We start from the raw sequence: 19,312 nt of genomic DNA on the forward strand, positions 1-19,312 counted from the left end.
ATATTTGCTGCAGCTTGGCCACACCACTAAGGCTGGGCTTTCTGCTCTTTCTACCTTCCTGATGACTCCAAGTGTTTATGAAGTCATTGTGTGCAGGCTTGTTTATATAGTCATTGGCAAAGACCATTCCCTTTCTCATTCAGTATCCAGTTATCCACAGCATTTCATTATTGATTTCTAGGCTAGCTGTGAGCTTAACAGTGCCAATCCATTCACATGGTTTCTGACCTTTTTCAAAGGACTCCTAACTCTCACCAACTAGTACATACCAATCCTATTCAGCCCCTTAATTTCAATGATTAACCAGTGAAGAATTTCAATAACTGGTCACTGGCCTAAAGTCAAAAGATGCCACATTCCATGAACTAGAAAAGGATCCTCTGCACGAGCAACAAGTACTCTTAACTTGCAAGCAATGTTGCCAGCCCCTGGTCATTCTTGTGGGTTGGAAGAACAGGGATACAACCTTCTCTGACTGAGAAAATGAAGCAAAGGCTCTTCCTCAGAGACCAGGATTACTTCCTTCCTCTGTTGGAGTTCTAATCCAGCTTAGTTGTTTTAGCAGCCTCTATTTCAAAGATTAATTGCATTTTGAATGGGCAATCTGGAAAAGATGTTACAAATAAATTTGGAGAGTAGTAGAAAATCATGAAGCAACAGCAAGACAACTCCTTCCTATTCTCACAGTGTGACTAGGACATCCTGTTAGCAACCAGGATTGCTATCACTTGGGAGTCGATTCAACACTTCCCTTCAGAGTTTCTGGCAAATCACAACCATTCAGTGATTTCCAATGAGCAGAATGAATCTGCAGCAACCACCTATGAGCATGAACAAAAGTCTCTACAGCCAGGAACAGCCTTCTCTGAGCAAAAAAGCCCTAAAATCAGGTCATGCCAGCTGGGACAGCCTGCTAAAAGACTTTCAAGCATCTTCTGTGAGCCCCACTACAGTAAATGAATTTGTGACAGAGAGATGGGAAAGATGGAGTAGCTGGTGGAGAGATGGAAAAGAAAGCAAAGCACTGTTGAGAAAGGCAGAACTGGAGACTAGACAGTGGTGAGGAATAGGCCCATGAGAAGGTTATGGTGAGATCCTGGCCCGTGCTGCCACCAATGGCCATATCTGGGTCCATGGTCCTGCTCCAGCTGGGTTCTATGTTGATGTCTGTGGACAGAGTTATCATCAAAGGCCAAGTGGATCTTAGTGGCCTGTATTGCCACCTGAGACCATGGGGACATCTGGACCCAGGCAGCTGCTGTGGGCCATGTCTGGGTCCTTGGTTCTATGGCATCTGGAGTCTGTATTGTTGTCCCAGTCCTGTGTTACCATCAAAGGCCTTGAAAATGTCCCTAGTCTGGACTGGACAATGAAGAGATAGCCCCATCCCTCATTTGGGCAGTACAGTAGAGCTAACCCTGATGGTAGGAGAAGGTTGAGTCAGCCCCAAGGGAATAACCTCAAGAGAACTAGCCCTGCCCCTTGTCTGCCATGGGGTGGTGTCTTAGTCAGGGTTTCTATTCCTGGATAAAACATCATGACCAAGAAGCAAGTTGGGGAGGAAAGGGTTTATTCAGCTTACACTTCCATACTGCTGATCATCACCAAGGAAGTCAGGACTGGAACACAAGCAGGTCAGAAAGCAGGAGCTGATACAGAAGCCATGGAGGGATGTTCTTTACTGGCTTGCTTCCCCTGATTTGCTCAGCCTGCTCTCTTATAGAATCAAGACTTCCAGCCCAGAGATGGTCCCACCCACAAGGGGCCTTTTCCCCTTGATCACTAATTGAGAAAATGTCTTACAGTTGAATCTCATGGAGGCATTTCCTCAACTGAAGCTCCTTTCTCTGTGATAACTCCAGCTGTGTCAAATTCACACAAAACTAGCCAGTACAATTGACCCCTTGCCAACTTGACACACAAACACATCACTGGTAAGCCTCAACCCTTAGTTTCTTATTCATCCCCAAGATATAAATAACTTTAAAAGTCCCACAGTCTTTACAAATTCTCTTTACAATTAAAAGTCTCTTAACTGTGGACTTCACTAAAAAACTTCCTTCAAGAGGGAAAAATATCAGGGCACAGTCACAATCAAAAGCTAAAATCAAAAGTCTCTTAACTGTGGGCTTCACTAAAAAACTTCCTTCAAGAGGGAAAAATATCAAGGCACAGTCACAATCAAAAGCTAAAATCAATCTCCAACCGTCCAATGTCTGAGATCCAACTCACGATCTTCTGGGCTCCCCCAAGGGCTTGGGTCACTTCTCCAGGCATGCCCTTTGTAGCACACATGATATCCTCTAGACTCCAGATGCCTGTACTCCACTGCTGCTGCTCTTGGTGGTCATCTCATGGTACTGGCATCTCTAAAACACTGCATGACCTTCAGTCCTGGGCTGTCAATTGCAACTGAGGCTGTACCTTCACCAATGGCCTTCCATTGCCTCTCAAACTGCCGAGCCTCAGCTGTTCTGCGTGACCCTTTCATGCCTTCAAAACCAATACCACCTGGGTAACTCTTACACATTATTAAGTTCATCCACAGCACAAGATACAACCTTGGCTATCTCTGCAACCCAGCCTCTGTGCTCTGAAGAAAACACTTCCCAGAAGATTTCACCTCAGTGATGCTGGTCTCTTCTTAATCACTGCTAATTTCTTAGCTCCAACTAACCAGCATCAATAGTCTCAGTAATGCAAAGGTTTTACTTTAGTAGTTCTGGTATCTTGTTAATCACAGCTGATTCTTCAGCCCAGCTAACCAGAACCACAGAATCTTCACAATCCAAAATAGCAATGGCCCTGAAAAGAGTCTTTAATTTTCCCTCTGAAATCTCACAAGCCAGGCCTCCATTTTTCTGCACTGTTCTCAACATTGTCTTTCAAGCTCCTACACAACATCTCACAGAGTTCTTAACAGCAAATGGATCTTCTGGCCCAAAGTTCCAAAGTTCTTCCACAGTCCTCCCCAAACATGGTCAGGTTGTCACAGGAATACCCCACTATGCTGGTACCAATTTGTCTTAGTCAGGTTTTCTATTCATGGACAAAACGTCATGACCAAGAAGCAAGTTGGGGAGGAAAGGGTTTATTCAGCTTACACTTCCATACTGCTGTTCATCACCAAGGAAGTCAACACTGGAACTCAAGCAGGTCAGAAAGCAGGAGCTGAAACAGAAGCCATGGAGGGATGTTCTTTACTAGCTTGCTTCCCCTGGTTTGCTCAGCCTGCTCTCTTATAGAACCAAGACTACCAGCCCAGAGATGGTCCCACCCACAAGGGGCCTTTCCTCCCTTGATCACTAATTGAGAAAATGCCTTACAGTTGGATCTCATGTAGGCATTTCCTCAACTGAATCTCCTTTCTCTGTGATAACTCGGGCTGTGTCAAGTTGACACAAAACTAGCCAGTACAGGTGGTATAGGCAAGGAAGAGATGCCTTATTCCCCTGCACCTCATTACCTACAGCAGGTGGGAGAGCTGGCCCTGAGGTCAGGAAAGCAGGAGAGATGGCCCTGCCCCTCACCAGCTGCCACACTCAGAAGATCTGGCCCTGCACCTTGCCTGGGCCTGGGGCAAAGGCGCAGGTAAGATGTCTCTGAAGACATGAGAACAAGAGACCTGCCCCTTCCCCTTGCAGGATGCAGCATTGGGTGAGCTAGCCAGAGCATTGCTGGTAAGCTTGCCTGGTGGTGGGGGTGTAGACCAACTGGTGGGTCTACACCAACCAGGTGTGGTGTAGCTGGTGGGCTGACCAACTCAGCTTCCTCCCAAGCCCAGATCCAGGACTTTGAGTTGGCCCAACCCAACATCTATTCTACCTAGGAACTGCTAGAACATGAGAAGGGCCAGTCCTGCAGACTCAAAGCTGCAGGATCTCCATGACAGGGCAACAGAATATGTGAGAAGAATCCCAGTGAGGTTCATTGATAGTGTAGCAGAAGCCAGACCAATGACTCATTGTAATGAGCATTTGCAAGTAGAGATATATGGGCAAAAGGATATACTATGTGACGAACATAACACTCTACAGCTTCCAAGACAAGACTTTTTGGGGGTTGGAATTTTTTTTCTACTTTTGGAGAGGAGGTTGTAAGGGCAGAGAATGGACATGGAGGACCAGGGATATGAGTAAGATTGGGGAAGAGGATGTGAAACTCACAAAGAATCAGTAGTAGAAGGAGGGGGAGAGGAGAAGGAAGAAGAAGAGGAGAAGGAAGAGGAGGAAGAGGAAGGGGAAGAAAGAATCTTATTCACCATCATGCCCTGTATTTGAGATGATTCTAGGATTCATACATTTTTAATGTGTGATTTTTTTTTTTCTGAATAATGTTTTACATAGGCTGGAGAAGGTTGTATATCCTTCTGCTGTTGGAAGCAATAATACATTTATGAATGTTTATAACTCTTTGATCTATAATATCTTTATATCTACTATTCCCATTTTGATCTAATAGATTTTAGAGAAATTAGTCTGTATTAAATATCCCATTACTGAAAATGAAGTACTTTTATACTGCTATAAAATTTTTCATGTATATCTTTTGACATTTGTGGTATATTAAATACTCTAAGGTTTAGGACACATTTATTTACAAATAGATTTCTCTTGATTGACTCATGTCAATGACATTGCTGTTACATAGTTACAGACTTGAAGGCTATCTTGTCTAATATACTCACAGGCAGCCCTGCTAATATTGTCTCATATGTAGCATATATTTTAATCTTGAAAAACTGGTAAAGAGTAGTATTTGCCTGATCATTTTTAATTTCAAGCACTGTACACTTCTTATTGATATTTTAACTTGTTTATTTTGTAGTTCCTTTGTTTTCCCCCAATTGTCCACTTTCCTTTAAGATGTACTAAGACTAATAGTAACATGTCTTAATTCCTTTGTTCTGATCTCTTGTGTGTGTATACTAGAGGGAATTTTCCCTTTAATTAATCATGCGACTTACATAAACATACTTATAACATTTTATTTTAAGCAAATAATAATTTAAATACAGACACATGTAAGACTCTACACTTTACTTCCCTCCTCCACATCTTTTATGCTCTTGATTATAGCCTTTTGTTTATAATTTAACATTATTGGAACTGTATTTTAAATACTTTTGCTTCAGCTTTTGTACTAATGAAGAGAGCAGTTCATAGACTGTAACCTCCCCTCCCCAGCCTGAAACCTGTTTGCTCAGGTTTCAGTGTTAGAGAGCATCAGGGCGGAGCTTGCCACCCTATCATCCTGCCACTCCCGCTGCCGCAGCCTGCCACCTAGCTGTTCCGGAGCTTTCTATCATGTGGTCACCTGCAACCTTACTCCAAGATGATTTGGCGGGAATCAGGCCCCTCCCCCTGCTTCATAACTGAGTGTCGGAAATAGTAAAATCGAACCTTGAACAGAGCCTTGTCTTGGTTCCGTCTTTCTCTCCCTCTGCCTAGTCCCCCCTCTTCTCTTCCAGATTCCAAGATGCCTTTCCAGACTAGAACCCAGACATGTGAGCCGCTGGCTGGCCACAACAATAGACTATTTGTCTTAATCTGACTGTGTGTTCACTTTAACCAGTGAGCTTTATGTTTTCACACTATGTTGTTTCGTGCAGAGAATCCCTCAACCATTCCTCTTGAGAAAGATATAACAGCAATGAATTCCATCAGCATTTGTTCATCCAGGACTGTTTCTCTCATTTGGGGGGAGGAGTTTTCTGGGTAGGGTAGCCTCCATCATTGTAGGACTTGTCCCCTGCCACAGTGACCTCACAAGGATCTATTGAGAAGTCTGCTGATAGCAGTGTAGCAGCTCCTTGATAGAGGTCATCACTTTTCTCTTATTGTTAGAAACAGTCTTTAACTTTCTTTGATCATTTAGTTATCATTACTTATTGTATTTCACTTCAATGTTGCTTAAAATCCTTATCTTAATCCATGTCCATGTTTCTTCCAATATTTGAGGATTTTTGAGATAGTATTTCTTTGAATAGACTTCTCTTTCTCTTCCTTCTTCCCTATCCCTTCTTTCTCCTTTCCTTCTTCCTTCTCTTCCTCTACCTTACTATCCTTCCTTCTAAAATCCCATAATATATTTCCTCGTACATTAAGTGGTATCACATTAGTCCTTTTGCCTCTTCACTCTTTTATACTTATTTATCATTACTATACTACTCTTAAACATGCTTAGTTGATCTCACTAATTACCTCTCCCACTGGACAACTCTGTTGGTGATGGTCCTTGCTGGATTTTTCAGTTCTGCTGTTTCCTTCTTCAATTCTGAGACTTCAGTTTGGTTCATTTGTGTTCTATTTCTTTACTAAATTTCCAGTTTCATCATGCATTGTTACCATGATCTTATGTAGTTTCCTGTTGGTATTTTCTTGCTACTAGCTGAGTCTTAAGGTAATCACTTCGAATGACTTTTCAAGAATTTTGTGGGCTTCCTTTTCCAAGGAGGAAAGGATCTTTAATTTCCTGTAAGGTTTCATGTTTGCAAAGTTTTCCATTACCTGTAAAATCTTGAATGTCAGCGTTTGAAAGTGAAAACATTTCTTCCAGTATTTACTAGCTGGTTTTGGCAGGAAAAGTCCTTGTCCTTTTTTGGTCTCTGGGCAATCTCTGGTTGATATAAATGCCTCCAAGATCATGTTCAAGTAAGGCTGAAATGAGGTCATGTGACTGCTAGCATGTCCATATTTGGTCTGACTGTTATTACCAGGAGAAACCTTCATAAAGTTGAGCTCTGTTGGGATGAGGCTTCATCTCAACCCTTGGATGACAAGCAAGTCATGACCCATGTCAATCTATGGTTGAAAGCAACTTTTGTTTATCAGCGTAAGTGTGGATACTTAGAAGACATTTTGCTGTGTCTTCAACTTAGTTAAATATCAGTAGTAAATGTATTGGCTAGACCTATAACCTTATCAGCCCTGGGTTGTTAGCTGGACTTACAATATAAGGCATGAATACTGCACTCCTCAGGATCCCTTCCAACCCACCACATAGAGCCAGCCCTAAACAAAACATTCATCCCACTGCCTTTAGGCATTGAGAACATTGTGGAAGACAGAACAGCAAGAATATAAGAGTGGAAAATAGGGTGAAGGGCAACAAAATGCCATTTTCTAGATTCATAAGATTGCAGCCATTAGCTCACAACTGTACTGTTCTGGGTCCACACAAGACCCAGTAGGAAGTCAAGGAGCCCACCAGACCCCAATGTATAGTTACAGGGATCATAGAAAATAATAGATCTAAATGTGAGAGAGATTTGTTGAAATAATGGTATGGGGTATGTATTCCATACATGTGTGAAATCATCTAAAACAATTTAACTTTAAAATATTAACAATTAAAAAGTCCCTTTAAAGTTTTGACCCTTACAGTGTTTTACAGCCTCCTACCTATATTCCAAAGATGCTATAAAGACTCTTTAGTTTGTGAAAATGTACTAAATTATTGCTATTAGAGTTGCAAGAAGGGAGGCCGTGTGTGTGTGTGTGTGTGTGTGTGTGTGTGTGTGATAGGCACATGTGTGAAATGCACATGGTGTGTGTGATATGCACATGGTTGGGTGGGAGTTGCATGTGCACAGATATGTGTGTCTGGCATATGCACATGAATGTGAGTACACAAACAGAGGACAAAAGAGAGTACAATGGTTATCCTGTTTTATGACTTCCTGTCTTATTCCTTTGAGATAGGATTTCTTACTAAACCAGGGTGTAAGGTGGCACCCAGGGAGCACCTCCTATTTCTGTCTCCCACTTACAGCACAGGGGTTGCAGGAACATGTCTCCAGTTTTTTATGTTATTGTTGAGATTCAAACTCAGCTTCTCATTTTCCCTATGGCCCCTAGACCATCTCTCCAGGATGCTCTTTTTCTACCATCTTGCTGACACCTGTCTCCTTACTTCTCTAAACACTTAGATCTTTCCATTGAACAAAATCTATCATCATGTATTCATTAATCAATATTATTAAGTATATCACAAAGCTATTCTTGGAAACTAAGGGTGTTAAAGAGCAATTCCTGTCCACAGGGATCCTATGGTCTTAGCAGACATATGTAAGGTTATCAGTGCAACGTAAGAACGTAGACCATCTCATACTCCAGTACATACATAAGTAGCATGAAACCTTTCTTCTCTTTAGAAGTGATTGAGTATGTCTTGGAAGATGGGAGTCTTAGAAATTATCTAATTTACACTAAAATTGTTTTATTAAAATTAATTTTAATAGTACAAAATTCCACCTGGACTTCTAAAAGAAGACAGATAAGCACATGACACAGCTAAGTCTCAATAAGCAGAGGAACAAGTACAGTTCCACTCTAAATAATCTACAACTTGTTCCTTGACTGAAAAGGAAAATCACAGACAGGAATATTTGGTGAGAAACAAGGGTTTCAGAAAATGAGTATGTGTGTTATTAATCATTAGCATAAAATTCATTTCTAGAATCCTTTAAAAAATTAATTTGTCATTTTTACCAGCAAGAGAGAAAGCAAAATATCTAACCAGGCAAGTGCCTGTTTTCCCTCTACTCCCTTTGTGCTTATAGATATACATGCTCCCTAGAAACACAAAGTCCTGAGTGACAAACCTCATGTGCTCTGCCCCACAGTCAGCAATCAAATCAATAGTATTTACAAAAGAGCTCAAAATATATTGTATAAATATATGAAATCTTTTAAAATAGAAAAATAGTTAATAAATAATTCATGAAATAAAAACATTTTTAAATTAGAAATAAACAAAAATGGAAAATGAGCAAAAAGAAAAACTATAAAAGTGTACATTCATAATTAAAATATTCTCTATCTAGTGGATACAAATATTTCAGCGATTATCCAAGATACAAATTAAGGCTTCAAAATAACACTTAACACAAAACCCTAGTTAGTGGAGATAAACGAGCATAACTTTTTAACTACCACTTTTGTACAAGACAAAGATATATTTTCTGAGCTGAAAGATGGAAATATGTAATAAAAATATTCTGAAACACTATTTCACCTTTCCTAGTAGCCACAATTGTACTTTTCAGTGTTGTATTTTTGAAAGGTGTTTTAATGAAGGCATCAGAATATAACAAGCTTAGAGACTCCTGGGGCTGTAATTATCCAGTTTGTTTTGGATCAGACTGTCTGTAGTTAGTCTAGTATTTTAATAAGGTCTACAAGGACTAGAAACAGTGGACAGATGAGTTATGAAACCCACTGTCAACCTGAACAAAAGAAGGAAAAGAGCCAACTCATAAAACAGAGTAGGACACTCCTATAAAATTATAGATTATTATTTACAATACCACTAGTTTAGGTACAAAGACCAGGAAATGAGGGGCTCAGCTAAGGAAGGTTCTGTCCACATATAATTCATTATATAAACGGAGATGCAAAGATGTCCGTTTGTTTCAACTAGCAAAGTAGAGATGTATGTGATCTTTAAACAAAGCTATTTCAGGAAGAAAATTTATTCCTCCTCCAAGAAATTATATTGAGTTTATATTAATGGTAGGTGATCTTACCAATATATTTTGCCTTTAGCATTTTAAGCTGTTATTGAGTTCCTGACTACTTTTCTGGCATTAAACTATAAAACTGTCATTAAGAATGTGAACCCAATAAAGATAAAAATACCGAGGAGATAATCTTCATTTTGATGGCAAATCCAAATCTCATGCAGTTAAGCCGTTTCCTCTGCCCTTCCCTTGGTGTGAGAGCATACTCCAGGAAGGTAGCTATCTTGTTTTGTATCCTGACAAAGGAATCTGTTATTAGATGCAGAGAAAAAGTGCCAATTGTGGAGCCAAGATAAAGCAACACCGTGGCCTAGTTTCATATTTTCCAATAGGTAGTTGAAGGGAAGGGCCCTGGTTATCTGTTCCAACTATTTAGTGTGTGAGTAGAATCACTTTCCATAACATTAAAATATCTCTCATCTCCACCCAACTCTTTTTCTACAGCTTTTTATGTTACCCAGCACCCTTCCTACACTTTCTGAGATCACAGTGTCTTGGCCAGCTCACACATCCCGTTGTTTTAACAGCTATACTTCCAATTATCACTTAGCCACATTCTTTCTTAGAATCCAGTAGTCTTCATTGCATTTAGGACCAAGGCACTGGCACAAAGGCAGTCACAATCCTGCTTAAGCTTGCAGGGCTCCAGGTGGAAGGCTTCAGCACAGGCTGGTGGAGACAGAGAGTCTGCCAAGTGATTTCAGAGTCCAACACCCAGTAGTAGATCTAGGCGAAAGTATGACTGGTTACATAATGAGTAAGAAATATTGCAGTGTCTAAAAACATGGCAGCCAGGATAATTCTCAAAACTATTCTAAAGCTCCCAAACACCACCTGACTGAATCTAAACATTGTTCAACTGGCTGAGAGGACCTTGGAAATCTGAGTGTCACGGGCCTTAGAGTTATTACTTAGTGCTGGGCCAAAAGCCCAAAGGGCATTTTAAAAGAGGTATGAAGGCTTTATATCATTTTCCACCTAGAATTAAAAAGAAATTATAATTTTAAAATGGCCTGTGAAGGCAATGAATCCCATCCGATGGAAAACTAGTTGTCTATGCTCAGCTTCAACAGTAAAACTGGGAATTCTGCAGACACAGGAGTAAGGGGTTATCAGTCTTATTATAGACAAGGGGCTAATGTCATTGTGGGGCATAATGAATAGAAAGTAATGAGGATTAAATATTTACTACATTGGGAAGGAACCCTTTGCCTTTTATTTGAAATTAAACACTACAAGTATACATTTAGATTGATTTTATTATCCTTAAAGAACTGTTTGTAACATTTTACAAATCTTCAGACTGTTCAAGAAATACAGTAACAGCAATAAATACACCAAAACATGAGATTTCTCTGATTAAAGAAGACAAAGGAAAACGAACAAGGAAACGCCTGGGAACAAGAGGGCACGACGTCAGCTCTGGATCTGAGGTCGAAACCAAGTAGACCTCTTTATGATGTCTGCACACCACAGAGGGTAACTCAAGCCATAGAAATAAACATGGAGTTGTGAGCTTTATCTTTCTGGGAAGTTTCAAAGGGCAGTATTTGATACCCCCCCCCAATGTCTAAAACACTCTAATGGGTAATAGTGGCGGATTCAAATCCACAGAAACTGGCCTGACAGTAATTGCCAAAGCAAAGAAGAGCTTTAGTATCCCTCAGTGTTTGTGATATTTGTGGCACACTGTGAATTATAAAAGGGCATGATCCCTATTCACCTGCAGAAAGTCATAAAAATGGGTTTTATAAAGTTTCAAGGTTGTATGTATTCAAAATCGCACATAGCTGTGCTGTATTTAGTAAACGACTTCATCGGTTAACTGATAGCTATGCCTTCAAGATATATCCAAACTAGGTACAAAGGATCCACAAATGTCAACAATTTGTAACCAAAATTCTCTAGTTTACATATGCAAAAGTCTGCGTTGGCTTTCAATTTAAAAATTTAAGAAAGTAGTGAGTAGTGTTGGTTTAATCACTTGGGTTAGGAAAAGGTGGATGGCTTTAGCTTTTTACCAGGAATTGTGAACAGCTCGCAAATGAGAAGTCACATTCCCCTGATTAGGAAAGATATACTGCCTAACATTCCCAATCAAAAACAGCATTGCAGTGGGTTTTTAAAAGTATTTTGTGAAATTAAAATTCTATAAAAGCCCTTAGGATACCTCATCTCATTTCCCTTAGACAAGAATGAGCGAAGTCACTGGCATACTTGGGCCATACACGCATACATTTCTATGTGTATTGCATTGCCCAGTTGAGACATGAAACCTTTTTAAGGTGAGGATACATACACACTTAAAGTGTTGAACGGGTGCAGCATTTAACTATATCATCCCTAACCTCATTCCAATAGAAACAGTTTATCAGTATCTTGTGGATTCGAGAAACAACACACAAAAGAAAATGTTACATGCAAAAATTCCTTGTTCCAACGTGAAACACTAGGTCTATATCTCTTAATAACTGCACATCTGTTCAATTTGGCTAACAAAATGTACACGGAAGAAAGATGTTATTAATCCTCCTAACGCAAGTCTTAGTCAAAGGCACTTCCACAGAGCACTAACTCCTTAAACTTCTCCAAGTCGGTTTTTGTTCATGTCCATGCTGCTTATGATTGATTTCTGTGTAGAGCCAATAAGAAAACCTCCTCTAAAAGTGAGCTGTATCACTCTACCCCCAGTAGTAAGTCTAAGCGTTACCCAAACATATATGGAGAGGGGTAATATATAAGAACCATAGCAAAGGTCTTTGCATTCTTTGGGTTAAATACAGAAAGCCAAGAGTTAAGACAGATAAGTTATTTCAGAAGTGATTATAGCAAAACCCGGCTGAAGTCTGTTGTCTCGGGGAGAAAAGCTGCTGAATTCCATTGTCTTATCTATCTACTGTTTTACAAAATTTGGGTGTCGCTGTTTTAGTTTCCTCCAACATATTTAAGTGGCTTGAATTTGCTCAGAAGGTAGGGGGTGAGAAGAACCATTTCTTCCCACCCAAAGAAAAGGGCGAACTGCTGCACAAATGTGTCCTAGTGAAAAGCTTTAGATAAAACAGGATGGTTGATGGTACTCGAGAGCTCTTATGTTTAGGAGAGTGGAGAACCAGTAATTAAAAACAGCTCCTGAGTTCACGCTGGGAGAACAACAGTAGTAAATGCCTGACACTGGCAAGTGAGGCTGCACAGGCTCAGGAGACGAAGAACACGTCCCCTGGAATCCCAGACTGTTCTTCTCCAACATCGTTCCAAAGCGTCAACATTTAGCAATGTTGACAAAGCCTGGAGATTTTTGTTTTGTTTTGTTTAATATCTGGAAACTGGCCTTTCTTTTCCTGCACGATTATACAGAATACCCATTTCCCTTTGTCTCCACAGTCTATTCATTTTCGGCATTCCAAATTTTTGTATTTTTCAATCAGATTGATAGTCTCTAAACGACTGATTTGGAATGGGGGAGATGACAAAACATCTTAAAAACCAATTTCAGCCTTTATGGATTCGTGAACCTTAAAAGTCAAAGCCTCCTCTCAGCTGTCAACTAAGGTCACTTCATCTGAAATAAAAAGACAATATCAGAGTTTTCATTTCTCAAATTTCTACATAACAAGTCAATATCTTATTTACTCTATAAGCCTATATCTCCAAATAACTAGAATTGGGTCTCCTCAAGTAAACCGAGGGCTTCCTGCCCATGTTATGGGAGCACAGGATTTACATTGGTGGCGACAACCCACAAGCCATTAATCTTAAATAAGAAAATGCTGTTTGGTCTTTAACATCCATACACACATTTATCAGGTTGTTTCTAAGCATAGGCAGGAAACGTTTTCACAGTCACACTGCACGAGGATGAGGCATGAAGAAGATACCTGCCTGCCTTTCTAAGACCAAGGCAGAGGCAAGATTTTGGAAAGCAACTGTAGTGCACATTTCACAGCTGTATTCTGAAGAGCCATTACCAGTTGGCAAACTGAGCAACATTTTCAGATAACATCTTTACATTATTTTACATTGTGATAACTTCATCACCCAAAAACAAAACAATAGGGGGGAAAAAAAGGAACAGGCCAGAGAAAGCATTTCTGATTTCTGAATTCCTATTTTACCATCCACTTTGCTTGAGATGTGTCTATGGCCCATGAGATTGCTCAGTCCCAGCTTCCTAAGAAGTTCACACTGCAATTTACAAGAAGCAGAAGACTACAGAGATACACAGCTCTACACAGCTCTCACAATTAGTTTAGGGGAATCAGTGGGCGTTCCTCTCGTTTCTTCCAGATGTTAGTCTTGCTATCTCTTTTGGCTAGTGGCGGTGGCCGGCCTCGTTTTTTAGTGGGGGATGTGTTGGCTTCAAAATCTTCCACAGTGCTTTTCCTTCCTGGAGACTCTTCCCCAGGGTGCTCGATAATAACCCCGCTTCCCCCTTCTAAGATGTGCCTCAATGTGGGATCCTCAGGGGAGCAGACGGTTGTTCCACTCTCACTGCTGCTCAGGTCTAAGTCTTCCAGGTAAAGGATCTTGGGCTGATGCATGCTCTTGATGAACGTTTTCTCCCTCTCCAGCTTTCTGCTTGACTGATGCTCATTCATATCCACCCCAGAGTCTAGACTCGTATCATTGCTCTGGGTTCTCTTGCCTTTTTTCAGGTCTATAAAGGAGTGTCTCACTTGGGCCACAGGCTTTCCATCAAGAGACACAAACCAAGCCCTGGGATGCGGAGGCTTGCCTTTGGACAGCTCCAGGAGGGTCTGCTCTGAAATTCCTTGAAGTTCCGATGAAAAGGGGGTCATCACAACAGCTTCATTTAGAGTTCCAGGAACAGACACAGACTCCAGCAAGCTGTTGGAATATCGGCTCCAATCTGAGGTCTGGGATGGCAAGCTCTGCTGACCTTCAAGTACAATGTCTTCTTCTCTGGCATCTGGGGCCTGGACGTGAGAATGCATCGGCATTTTGGGCAATGTTTGTGTAAAGTTCTCTCTGTTCACTGGTTCCATCAATTGGCCATAGACCAATTGTCCCTTTCTTGGTAAAGTGGCAGACTTAGCGGCATGTAACTGCTCTGGCATGGAGAAAAGGTCTGATGTCTGAAGGATGGCAATAGGCTGGCTGTAGATGTGCATGAGCTGCTCTGGAATGTGGGACCGCCCATAGACCTCTTCAGTCCCTGTAAGGTATCTCTTTTCCTCTTGAGCATCACCTAGCGACGGGGAGAGATTGTTGTTAATATGCTTAGGCTGTTTGCTCCCCATACTGGGCTCCAAAGACTGTGTTGGGTTTCTTGAATAATTATTGTGATTGACTGACAGAAAGGAAACGTCTTCATTGTAGATTTTAAAGTTGTCCCGAGTTTTCACCATGGAAATTCTTTCTTCTGCCTCCGTTTTTGTGGTTTCCTTTCTCTGGGGACTGTAGGAGGAAGTTTTGGCATTGAACAACTGTGGTTTATCTTCAGCTTTTAATGCAGTTTTGACTGAACTGATATGATTTATGTGTGTTGTTGAGGTTGTCTGATCTCTCTTGAGGATCTCAAGCTTCGTGATATTTCTTTCTCTTTTCTGTGGTGTTGCACATTTTCCCCTAGAATAGAAAAAAAAAGCAAAAGATATTTAAAGTTTACAATCTATAAGTTTCATCAAAGAAAAGTATACCAAAATATGCAAATGCATATCTGATGGTGTTATTAGGATAGATTCGTTTTGCTTTTCAATCTACATATACTGGACTCTAAGCAATTTATTTCTTTGAAATTTTTAAATTTTTATTCATGTGTATATATGTGCATGCCTGAGCCCTAGAGTTGGAGTTACAGACAGATATGAGTCCTGGGCTCAGAACTCAGGTCCTTTGGAAGAGCAAGTGGGCTTTTTGTTGTTGTTGTTGTTGTTGTTGTTGTTGTTGAAAATAGATTCTTCTCTCATACAGTACATTCCACCACAGTTTCTCCTCCCTCCAATCCTCCTGTCTCCGTTCCAGCTCCCATCCCTGGAAAAGATCCACTCCCCCTATGTCTCCTCTTCAGAAAATAGCAGGCCTCCAAGAGACAATAACCAAACATGACAAAACAAGATACAGTAAGACAAGGCAAAAGCCCTCAAATGGAGGCTGGACAATGGAAACCAACAGGAGGAAAAGAGTCCCAAGAGCAGGCACCAGAGTCAGAGACACACCCAAAGTTTCCACTCTTAAAAGTTCCACAGAACCACCAGGGTAACAGCCATAACATACATGCAGAAGACCTGGTGCAGACCCATGCAGGCACTGTGCTTGCAGCTTCAGTAAGAGCAAGTGTTTTTTAACCACTCAGGCATCTCTCCAGGTCCTAAACAGTTATTTCTATAAATGAACTTTATGATGTGCATAACAGACTGAAAAGATACGATCATTTGACGGCTCTTTGTTTACACATACAGGTTACTGCTGTTCTTACCTGCAATAACAAAGCAGTAAAGCAAAAAACCCAATGATGATGACGATCGTCCCCCCTAATATGGCTGTAAGGAACACTGTGTGGTAGGCAGTGATGTCTTGGAAATCGTCATTTATGCCAAAATCTGCATGAGTCAATGGAAGCACAGAAAAACGGAACATATTATTTTGGGCTAGATTTTCAGTTTTGTTTCACCCTGGACGAGACAGACTGAGTATGTGTGTTCACGTCTATTGGTTTGTTTCCTTCCTGTGGTGGATTTCTATGAATGAAGTACATCTTCCGTGCCCCATGGTGTTCATCAACTGACCTTCTTTGACTAGTGAATTCTACCTGACTATGGAAATAGCTTTTTCCAAAAGACCACTTGCCTCCTGAAACTTAACCTTTTGCATGATATTGTATCCTAGTTAATACCATGCTTTGAGATCATTTAAAATTATGTATTCAATCTGTTTCCCTACTATGTATTCGGCCTGTTTCCATTTAACTTATCTTTAAGAGATTAGTTACAGTGTAACCAGTCTCACTATGTCTTGAAATTCCCATGTAATTTACTTTAACAAAATAAACTAAATGCATAGCTTTAGTCTCAGATCATTTTCCCTGTCTCTCCTTGGTGGCTCTTCCATGCCCCTGACACAGAATAATATATATTCATTGTGTTATTCATTTTTCTGAAAGTAGTCAATATGTTGAAAGCAACCTTAAAGAAAATGTTTGCCACAAATGTTTGAAGCTACATATGGATATAGGTTGATAGCATCTGTTTGCTGTTTGGAGTGTTACTTGGGACCAATAAATTCTTCCCATGTAAATGCTGGTAAAATAATAATAATAATAATTATTATTATTATTATTATTATCATTATTATTATTAATAGAAGAGATTCCTCATTCATTTTCCATACCATCTTCTGTACTATCCAATAAATATAGCCCTGTGTTAGGATCAGACAGAGGATACAGGCATAGAAGAGGAGGACCCAAGATTGGGGTCAATTTTCGTTTAAGCTATTCCAAAAGGAAGAGCCTTTTTCTTTTATTTGGCATCAAAGCATGTGATGTAGCTCACGTATTTTGCTAAGGCACTCTGACATGTGATGTCTGACGTCTGACATGTCTCAGAATGCTTCAACCTGAGTCTTAAAATATCCATATCAGGCCCAAGAGTCTCCACCTACTAGGTAATCACTCAACGTGTCCCTAGTTCTTATAGCCAGAGGCTCTGAGCTGGGAACAATTTAGTCATGAAAACATAAAACTTAGAAAATACTTAAACAAACTTCAATCGTCATAGATTCATCAGACATGACAGTAAGAGACTTAGAGTTCATGGAGCTTAATTCTTTGGTCGTGTATACAAGAAAAGGATGGGCTATGTCAGGCTTCATTCACCTGGTACATGATAATGCTTAGCCTAAGCTGGAGGCTGTTATCATCTTCAGCATGCTATGTGCATTATTCTTTAAAATGATGTTGTTTCATTTTTACAGTACCTATAGTGGCTGGGGATGGAGCTGCTATCCAGTAGCCCAAATGTGGTGCATCATAGGTCCAAATCAAATGAGTGTTATGCTCCTTGACTGTTCCCCAGCCATGATGCACCCAAACACCTAAAACATGAAGTAAGTGAAAAACAACAGTTAGTTATAGTTTTATTCGTTAGAACTAAAGTAGGCTGCAGGTAGTCATGTAATGAATACAGAAGGTTTCAAAATTATAAATACCGTGAGAGTAAACATCTGTAATGACAATATTAAATATTATATCATACAATATAATACATACATGGTTATATAATATGAATTATTTACCATGACCAAAGGACTTAAAACCACTATAACAAAACTTAACTTATGGACCCTGTGATACCTTTTTAAGGATGTTAGATAAAATTAATAAAGATAAATTATTTTTTAAACAAATCAGAAGAAAATTCTAATTTAAAGCTCAGATGTAGAGTGCTTGAATCCCGGAGTTTAATCACCAGAGAGAGACATGTAACAAGAGAGAAATAAATTCCAATTCCTTGACAGGTAGCAATTTGTCACTTGTCCTGAGATTGTAACTAAACACTTACAGCCTATGTTTTGTGGCCTTATCACTTTAAGAACCATTGTTCTGCATGAAACTCAAGAAGAACGAAGACCAAAGTGTGGACACTGTGCCCCTTCTTAGAATTGGGAACAAAACACCCATGGAAGGAGTTACAGAGACAAAGCTTGGAGCTGTGACGAAAGGATGGACCATCTAGAGACTGCCATATCCGGAGATCCATCCCATAATCAGTTTCCAAACGCTGACACCATTGCATACACTAGCAAGATTTTGCTGAAAGGACCCAGATATAGCTGTCTCTTGTGAGACTATGCCGGGGCCTAGCAAACACAGAAGTGGATGCTCACAGTCAGCTATTGGATGGATCACAGGACCCCCAATGGAGGAGCTAGAGTAAGTACCCAAGGAGCTAAAGGGATCTGCAACCCTATAGGTGGAACAACAATATGAACTAACCATTACCCCCCGGAATTCGTGTCTCTAGCTGCATATGCATCAGAAGATGGCCTAGTCGGCCATCAGTGGGAAGAGTGGCCCATTGGTCTTGCAAACTTTATATGCCTCAGTACAGGGGAAAGCCAGGGCCAAGAAGTGGGAGTGGGTGGGTAAGGGAGTAGGGGTGTGGGGGTATGGGTGACTTTTGGGATAGCACTGGTAAAGTAAATGAAGAAAATACCTAATAAAAATTTTTTTTTTAAAAAAAGTTTCACAGGAGATAGGGCTTCCCAGTTGTCGTCTATAAAGCAAAATGCAGTGAATTAAATTGGTATGTCAAGGGGGATCACCGCTCCTTCCATCTCTTGTAGTATTGATTGTTATGATATTAGCATACGTTTTTGATGGTCTTAACCAAGCTTTTCAGTAAGTTCATTCTGCCTACTAAAATTTCCTGAGGGAATAGATTTTTTTTTTTAATCTTAAATGATTTCTTCCTCAAAAGGTTAGAGAAGGACAAGACAGCGTGGGTGAATAATGTTGAATTGTTTGTTTTTACACAGTGTACACAATGGTTAATCTCAAGTGTCAATTCGATAAGATCTAGAAGTGCCTTGGGACATGGGCTGCCTCTTGCATGCCTGTGGGGAATGATCTTGAGAGGGTTAATTGAGGTAGAAATACATATATACCCACTGTGGTTGACACCAGTCACTGAGCTATGATCCTGAATGGGGTAGAAGGAGAAAGCAAGCTAAGCGCCAACCTTCATCACTCTCTGTTTTGTGATTGTGGATGCAATGGGACCAGCTGCCTCAACCTCTCCCTTACTGTAGCTTCCCCACCATGGTGGACTA

The 19,312-nt window shown here is 40.4% G+C and overlaps 1 protein-coding gene across 2 annotated transcripts in view; it reads right to left on the reverse strand.

Annotated features, from left to right (window-relative positions):
- Window positions 1-11,791: 11,791 nt before the first annotated feature.
- Window positions 11,792-19,312, reverse strand: part of Fam171b (family with sequence similarity 171 member B) — a 55,631-nt gene continuing 48,110 nt past the window's right edge. Inside the window, exons 6-9 of one of the 2 annotated variants that reach the window (XM_085834736.1) lie at window positions 17,459-17,575; window positions 15,960-16,083; window positions 13,763-15,109; window positions 11,792-13,082 (exon numbers count right to left, since the gene is read on the reverse strand). In XM_085834736.1, the coding sequence (XP_085690862.1) occupies window positions 13,765-15,109; window positions 15,960-16,083; window positions 17,459-17,575 (1,586 nt within the window). In that variant the 3' untranslated portion in view covers window positions 11,792-13,082; window positions 13,763-13,764. Of the gene's footprint in view, window positions 15,110-15,959; window positions 16,084-17,458; window positions 17,576-19,312 lie in introns of both variants that reach the window. The other variant, XM_021156473.3, reaches the window with a different exon arrangement.

Source organism: Mus caroli, unplaced genomic scaffold (genome assembly GCF_978045245.1).
Source record: "Mus caroli unplaced genomic scaffold, Mus_caroli_1 scaffold_2, whole genome shotgun sequence".
In the NCBI taxonomy this organism is placed as follows: Eukaryota; Metazoa; Chordata; class Mammalia; order Rodentia; family Muridae; genus Mus; species Mus caroli.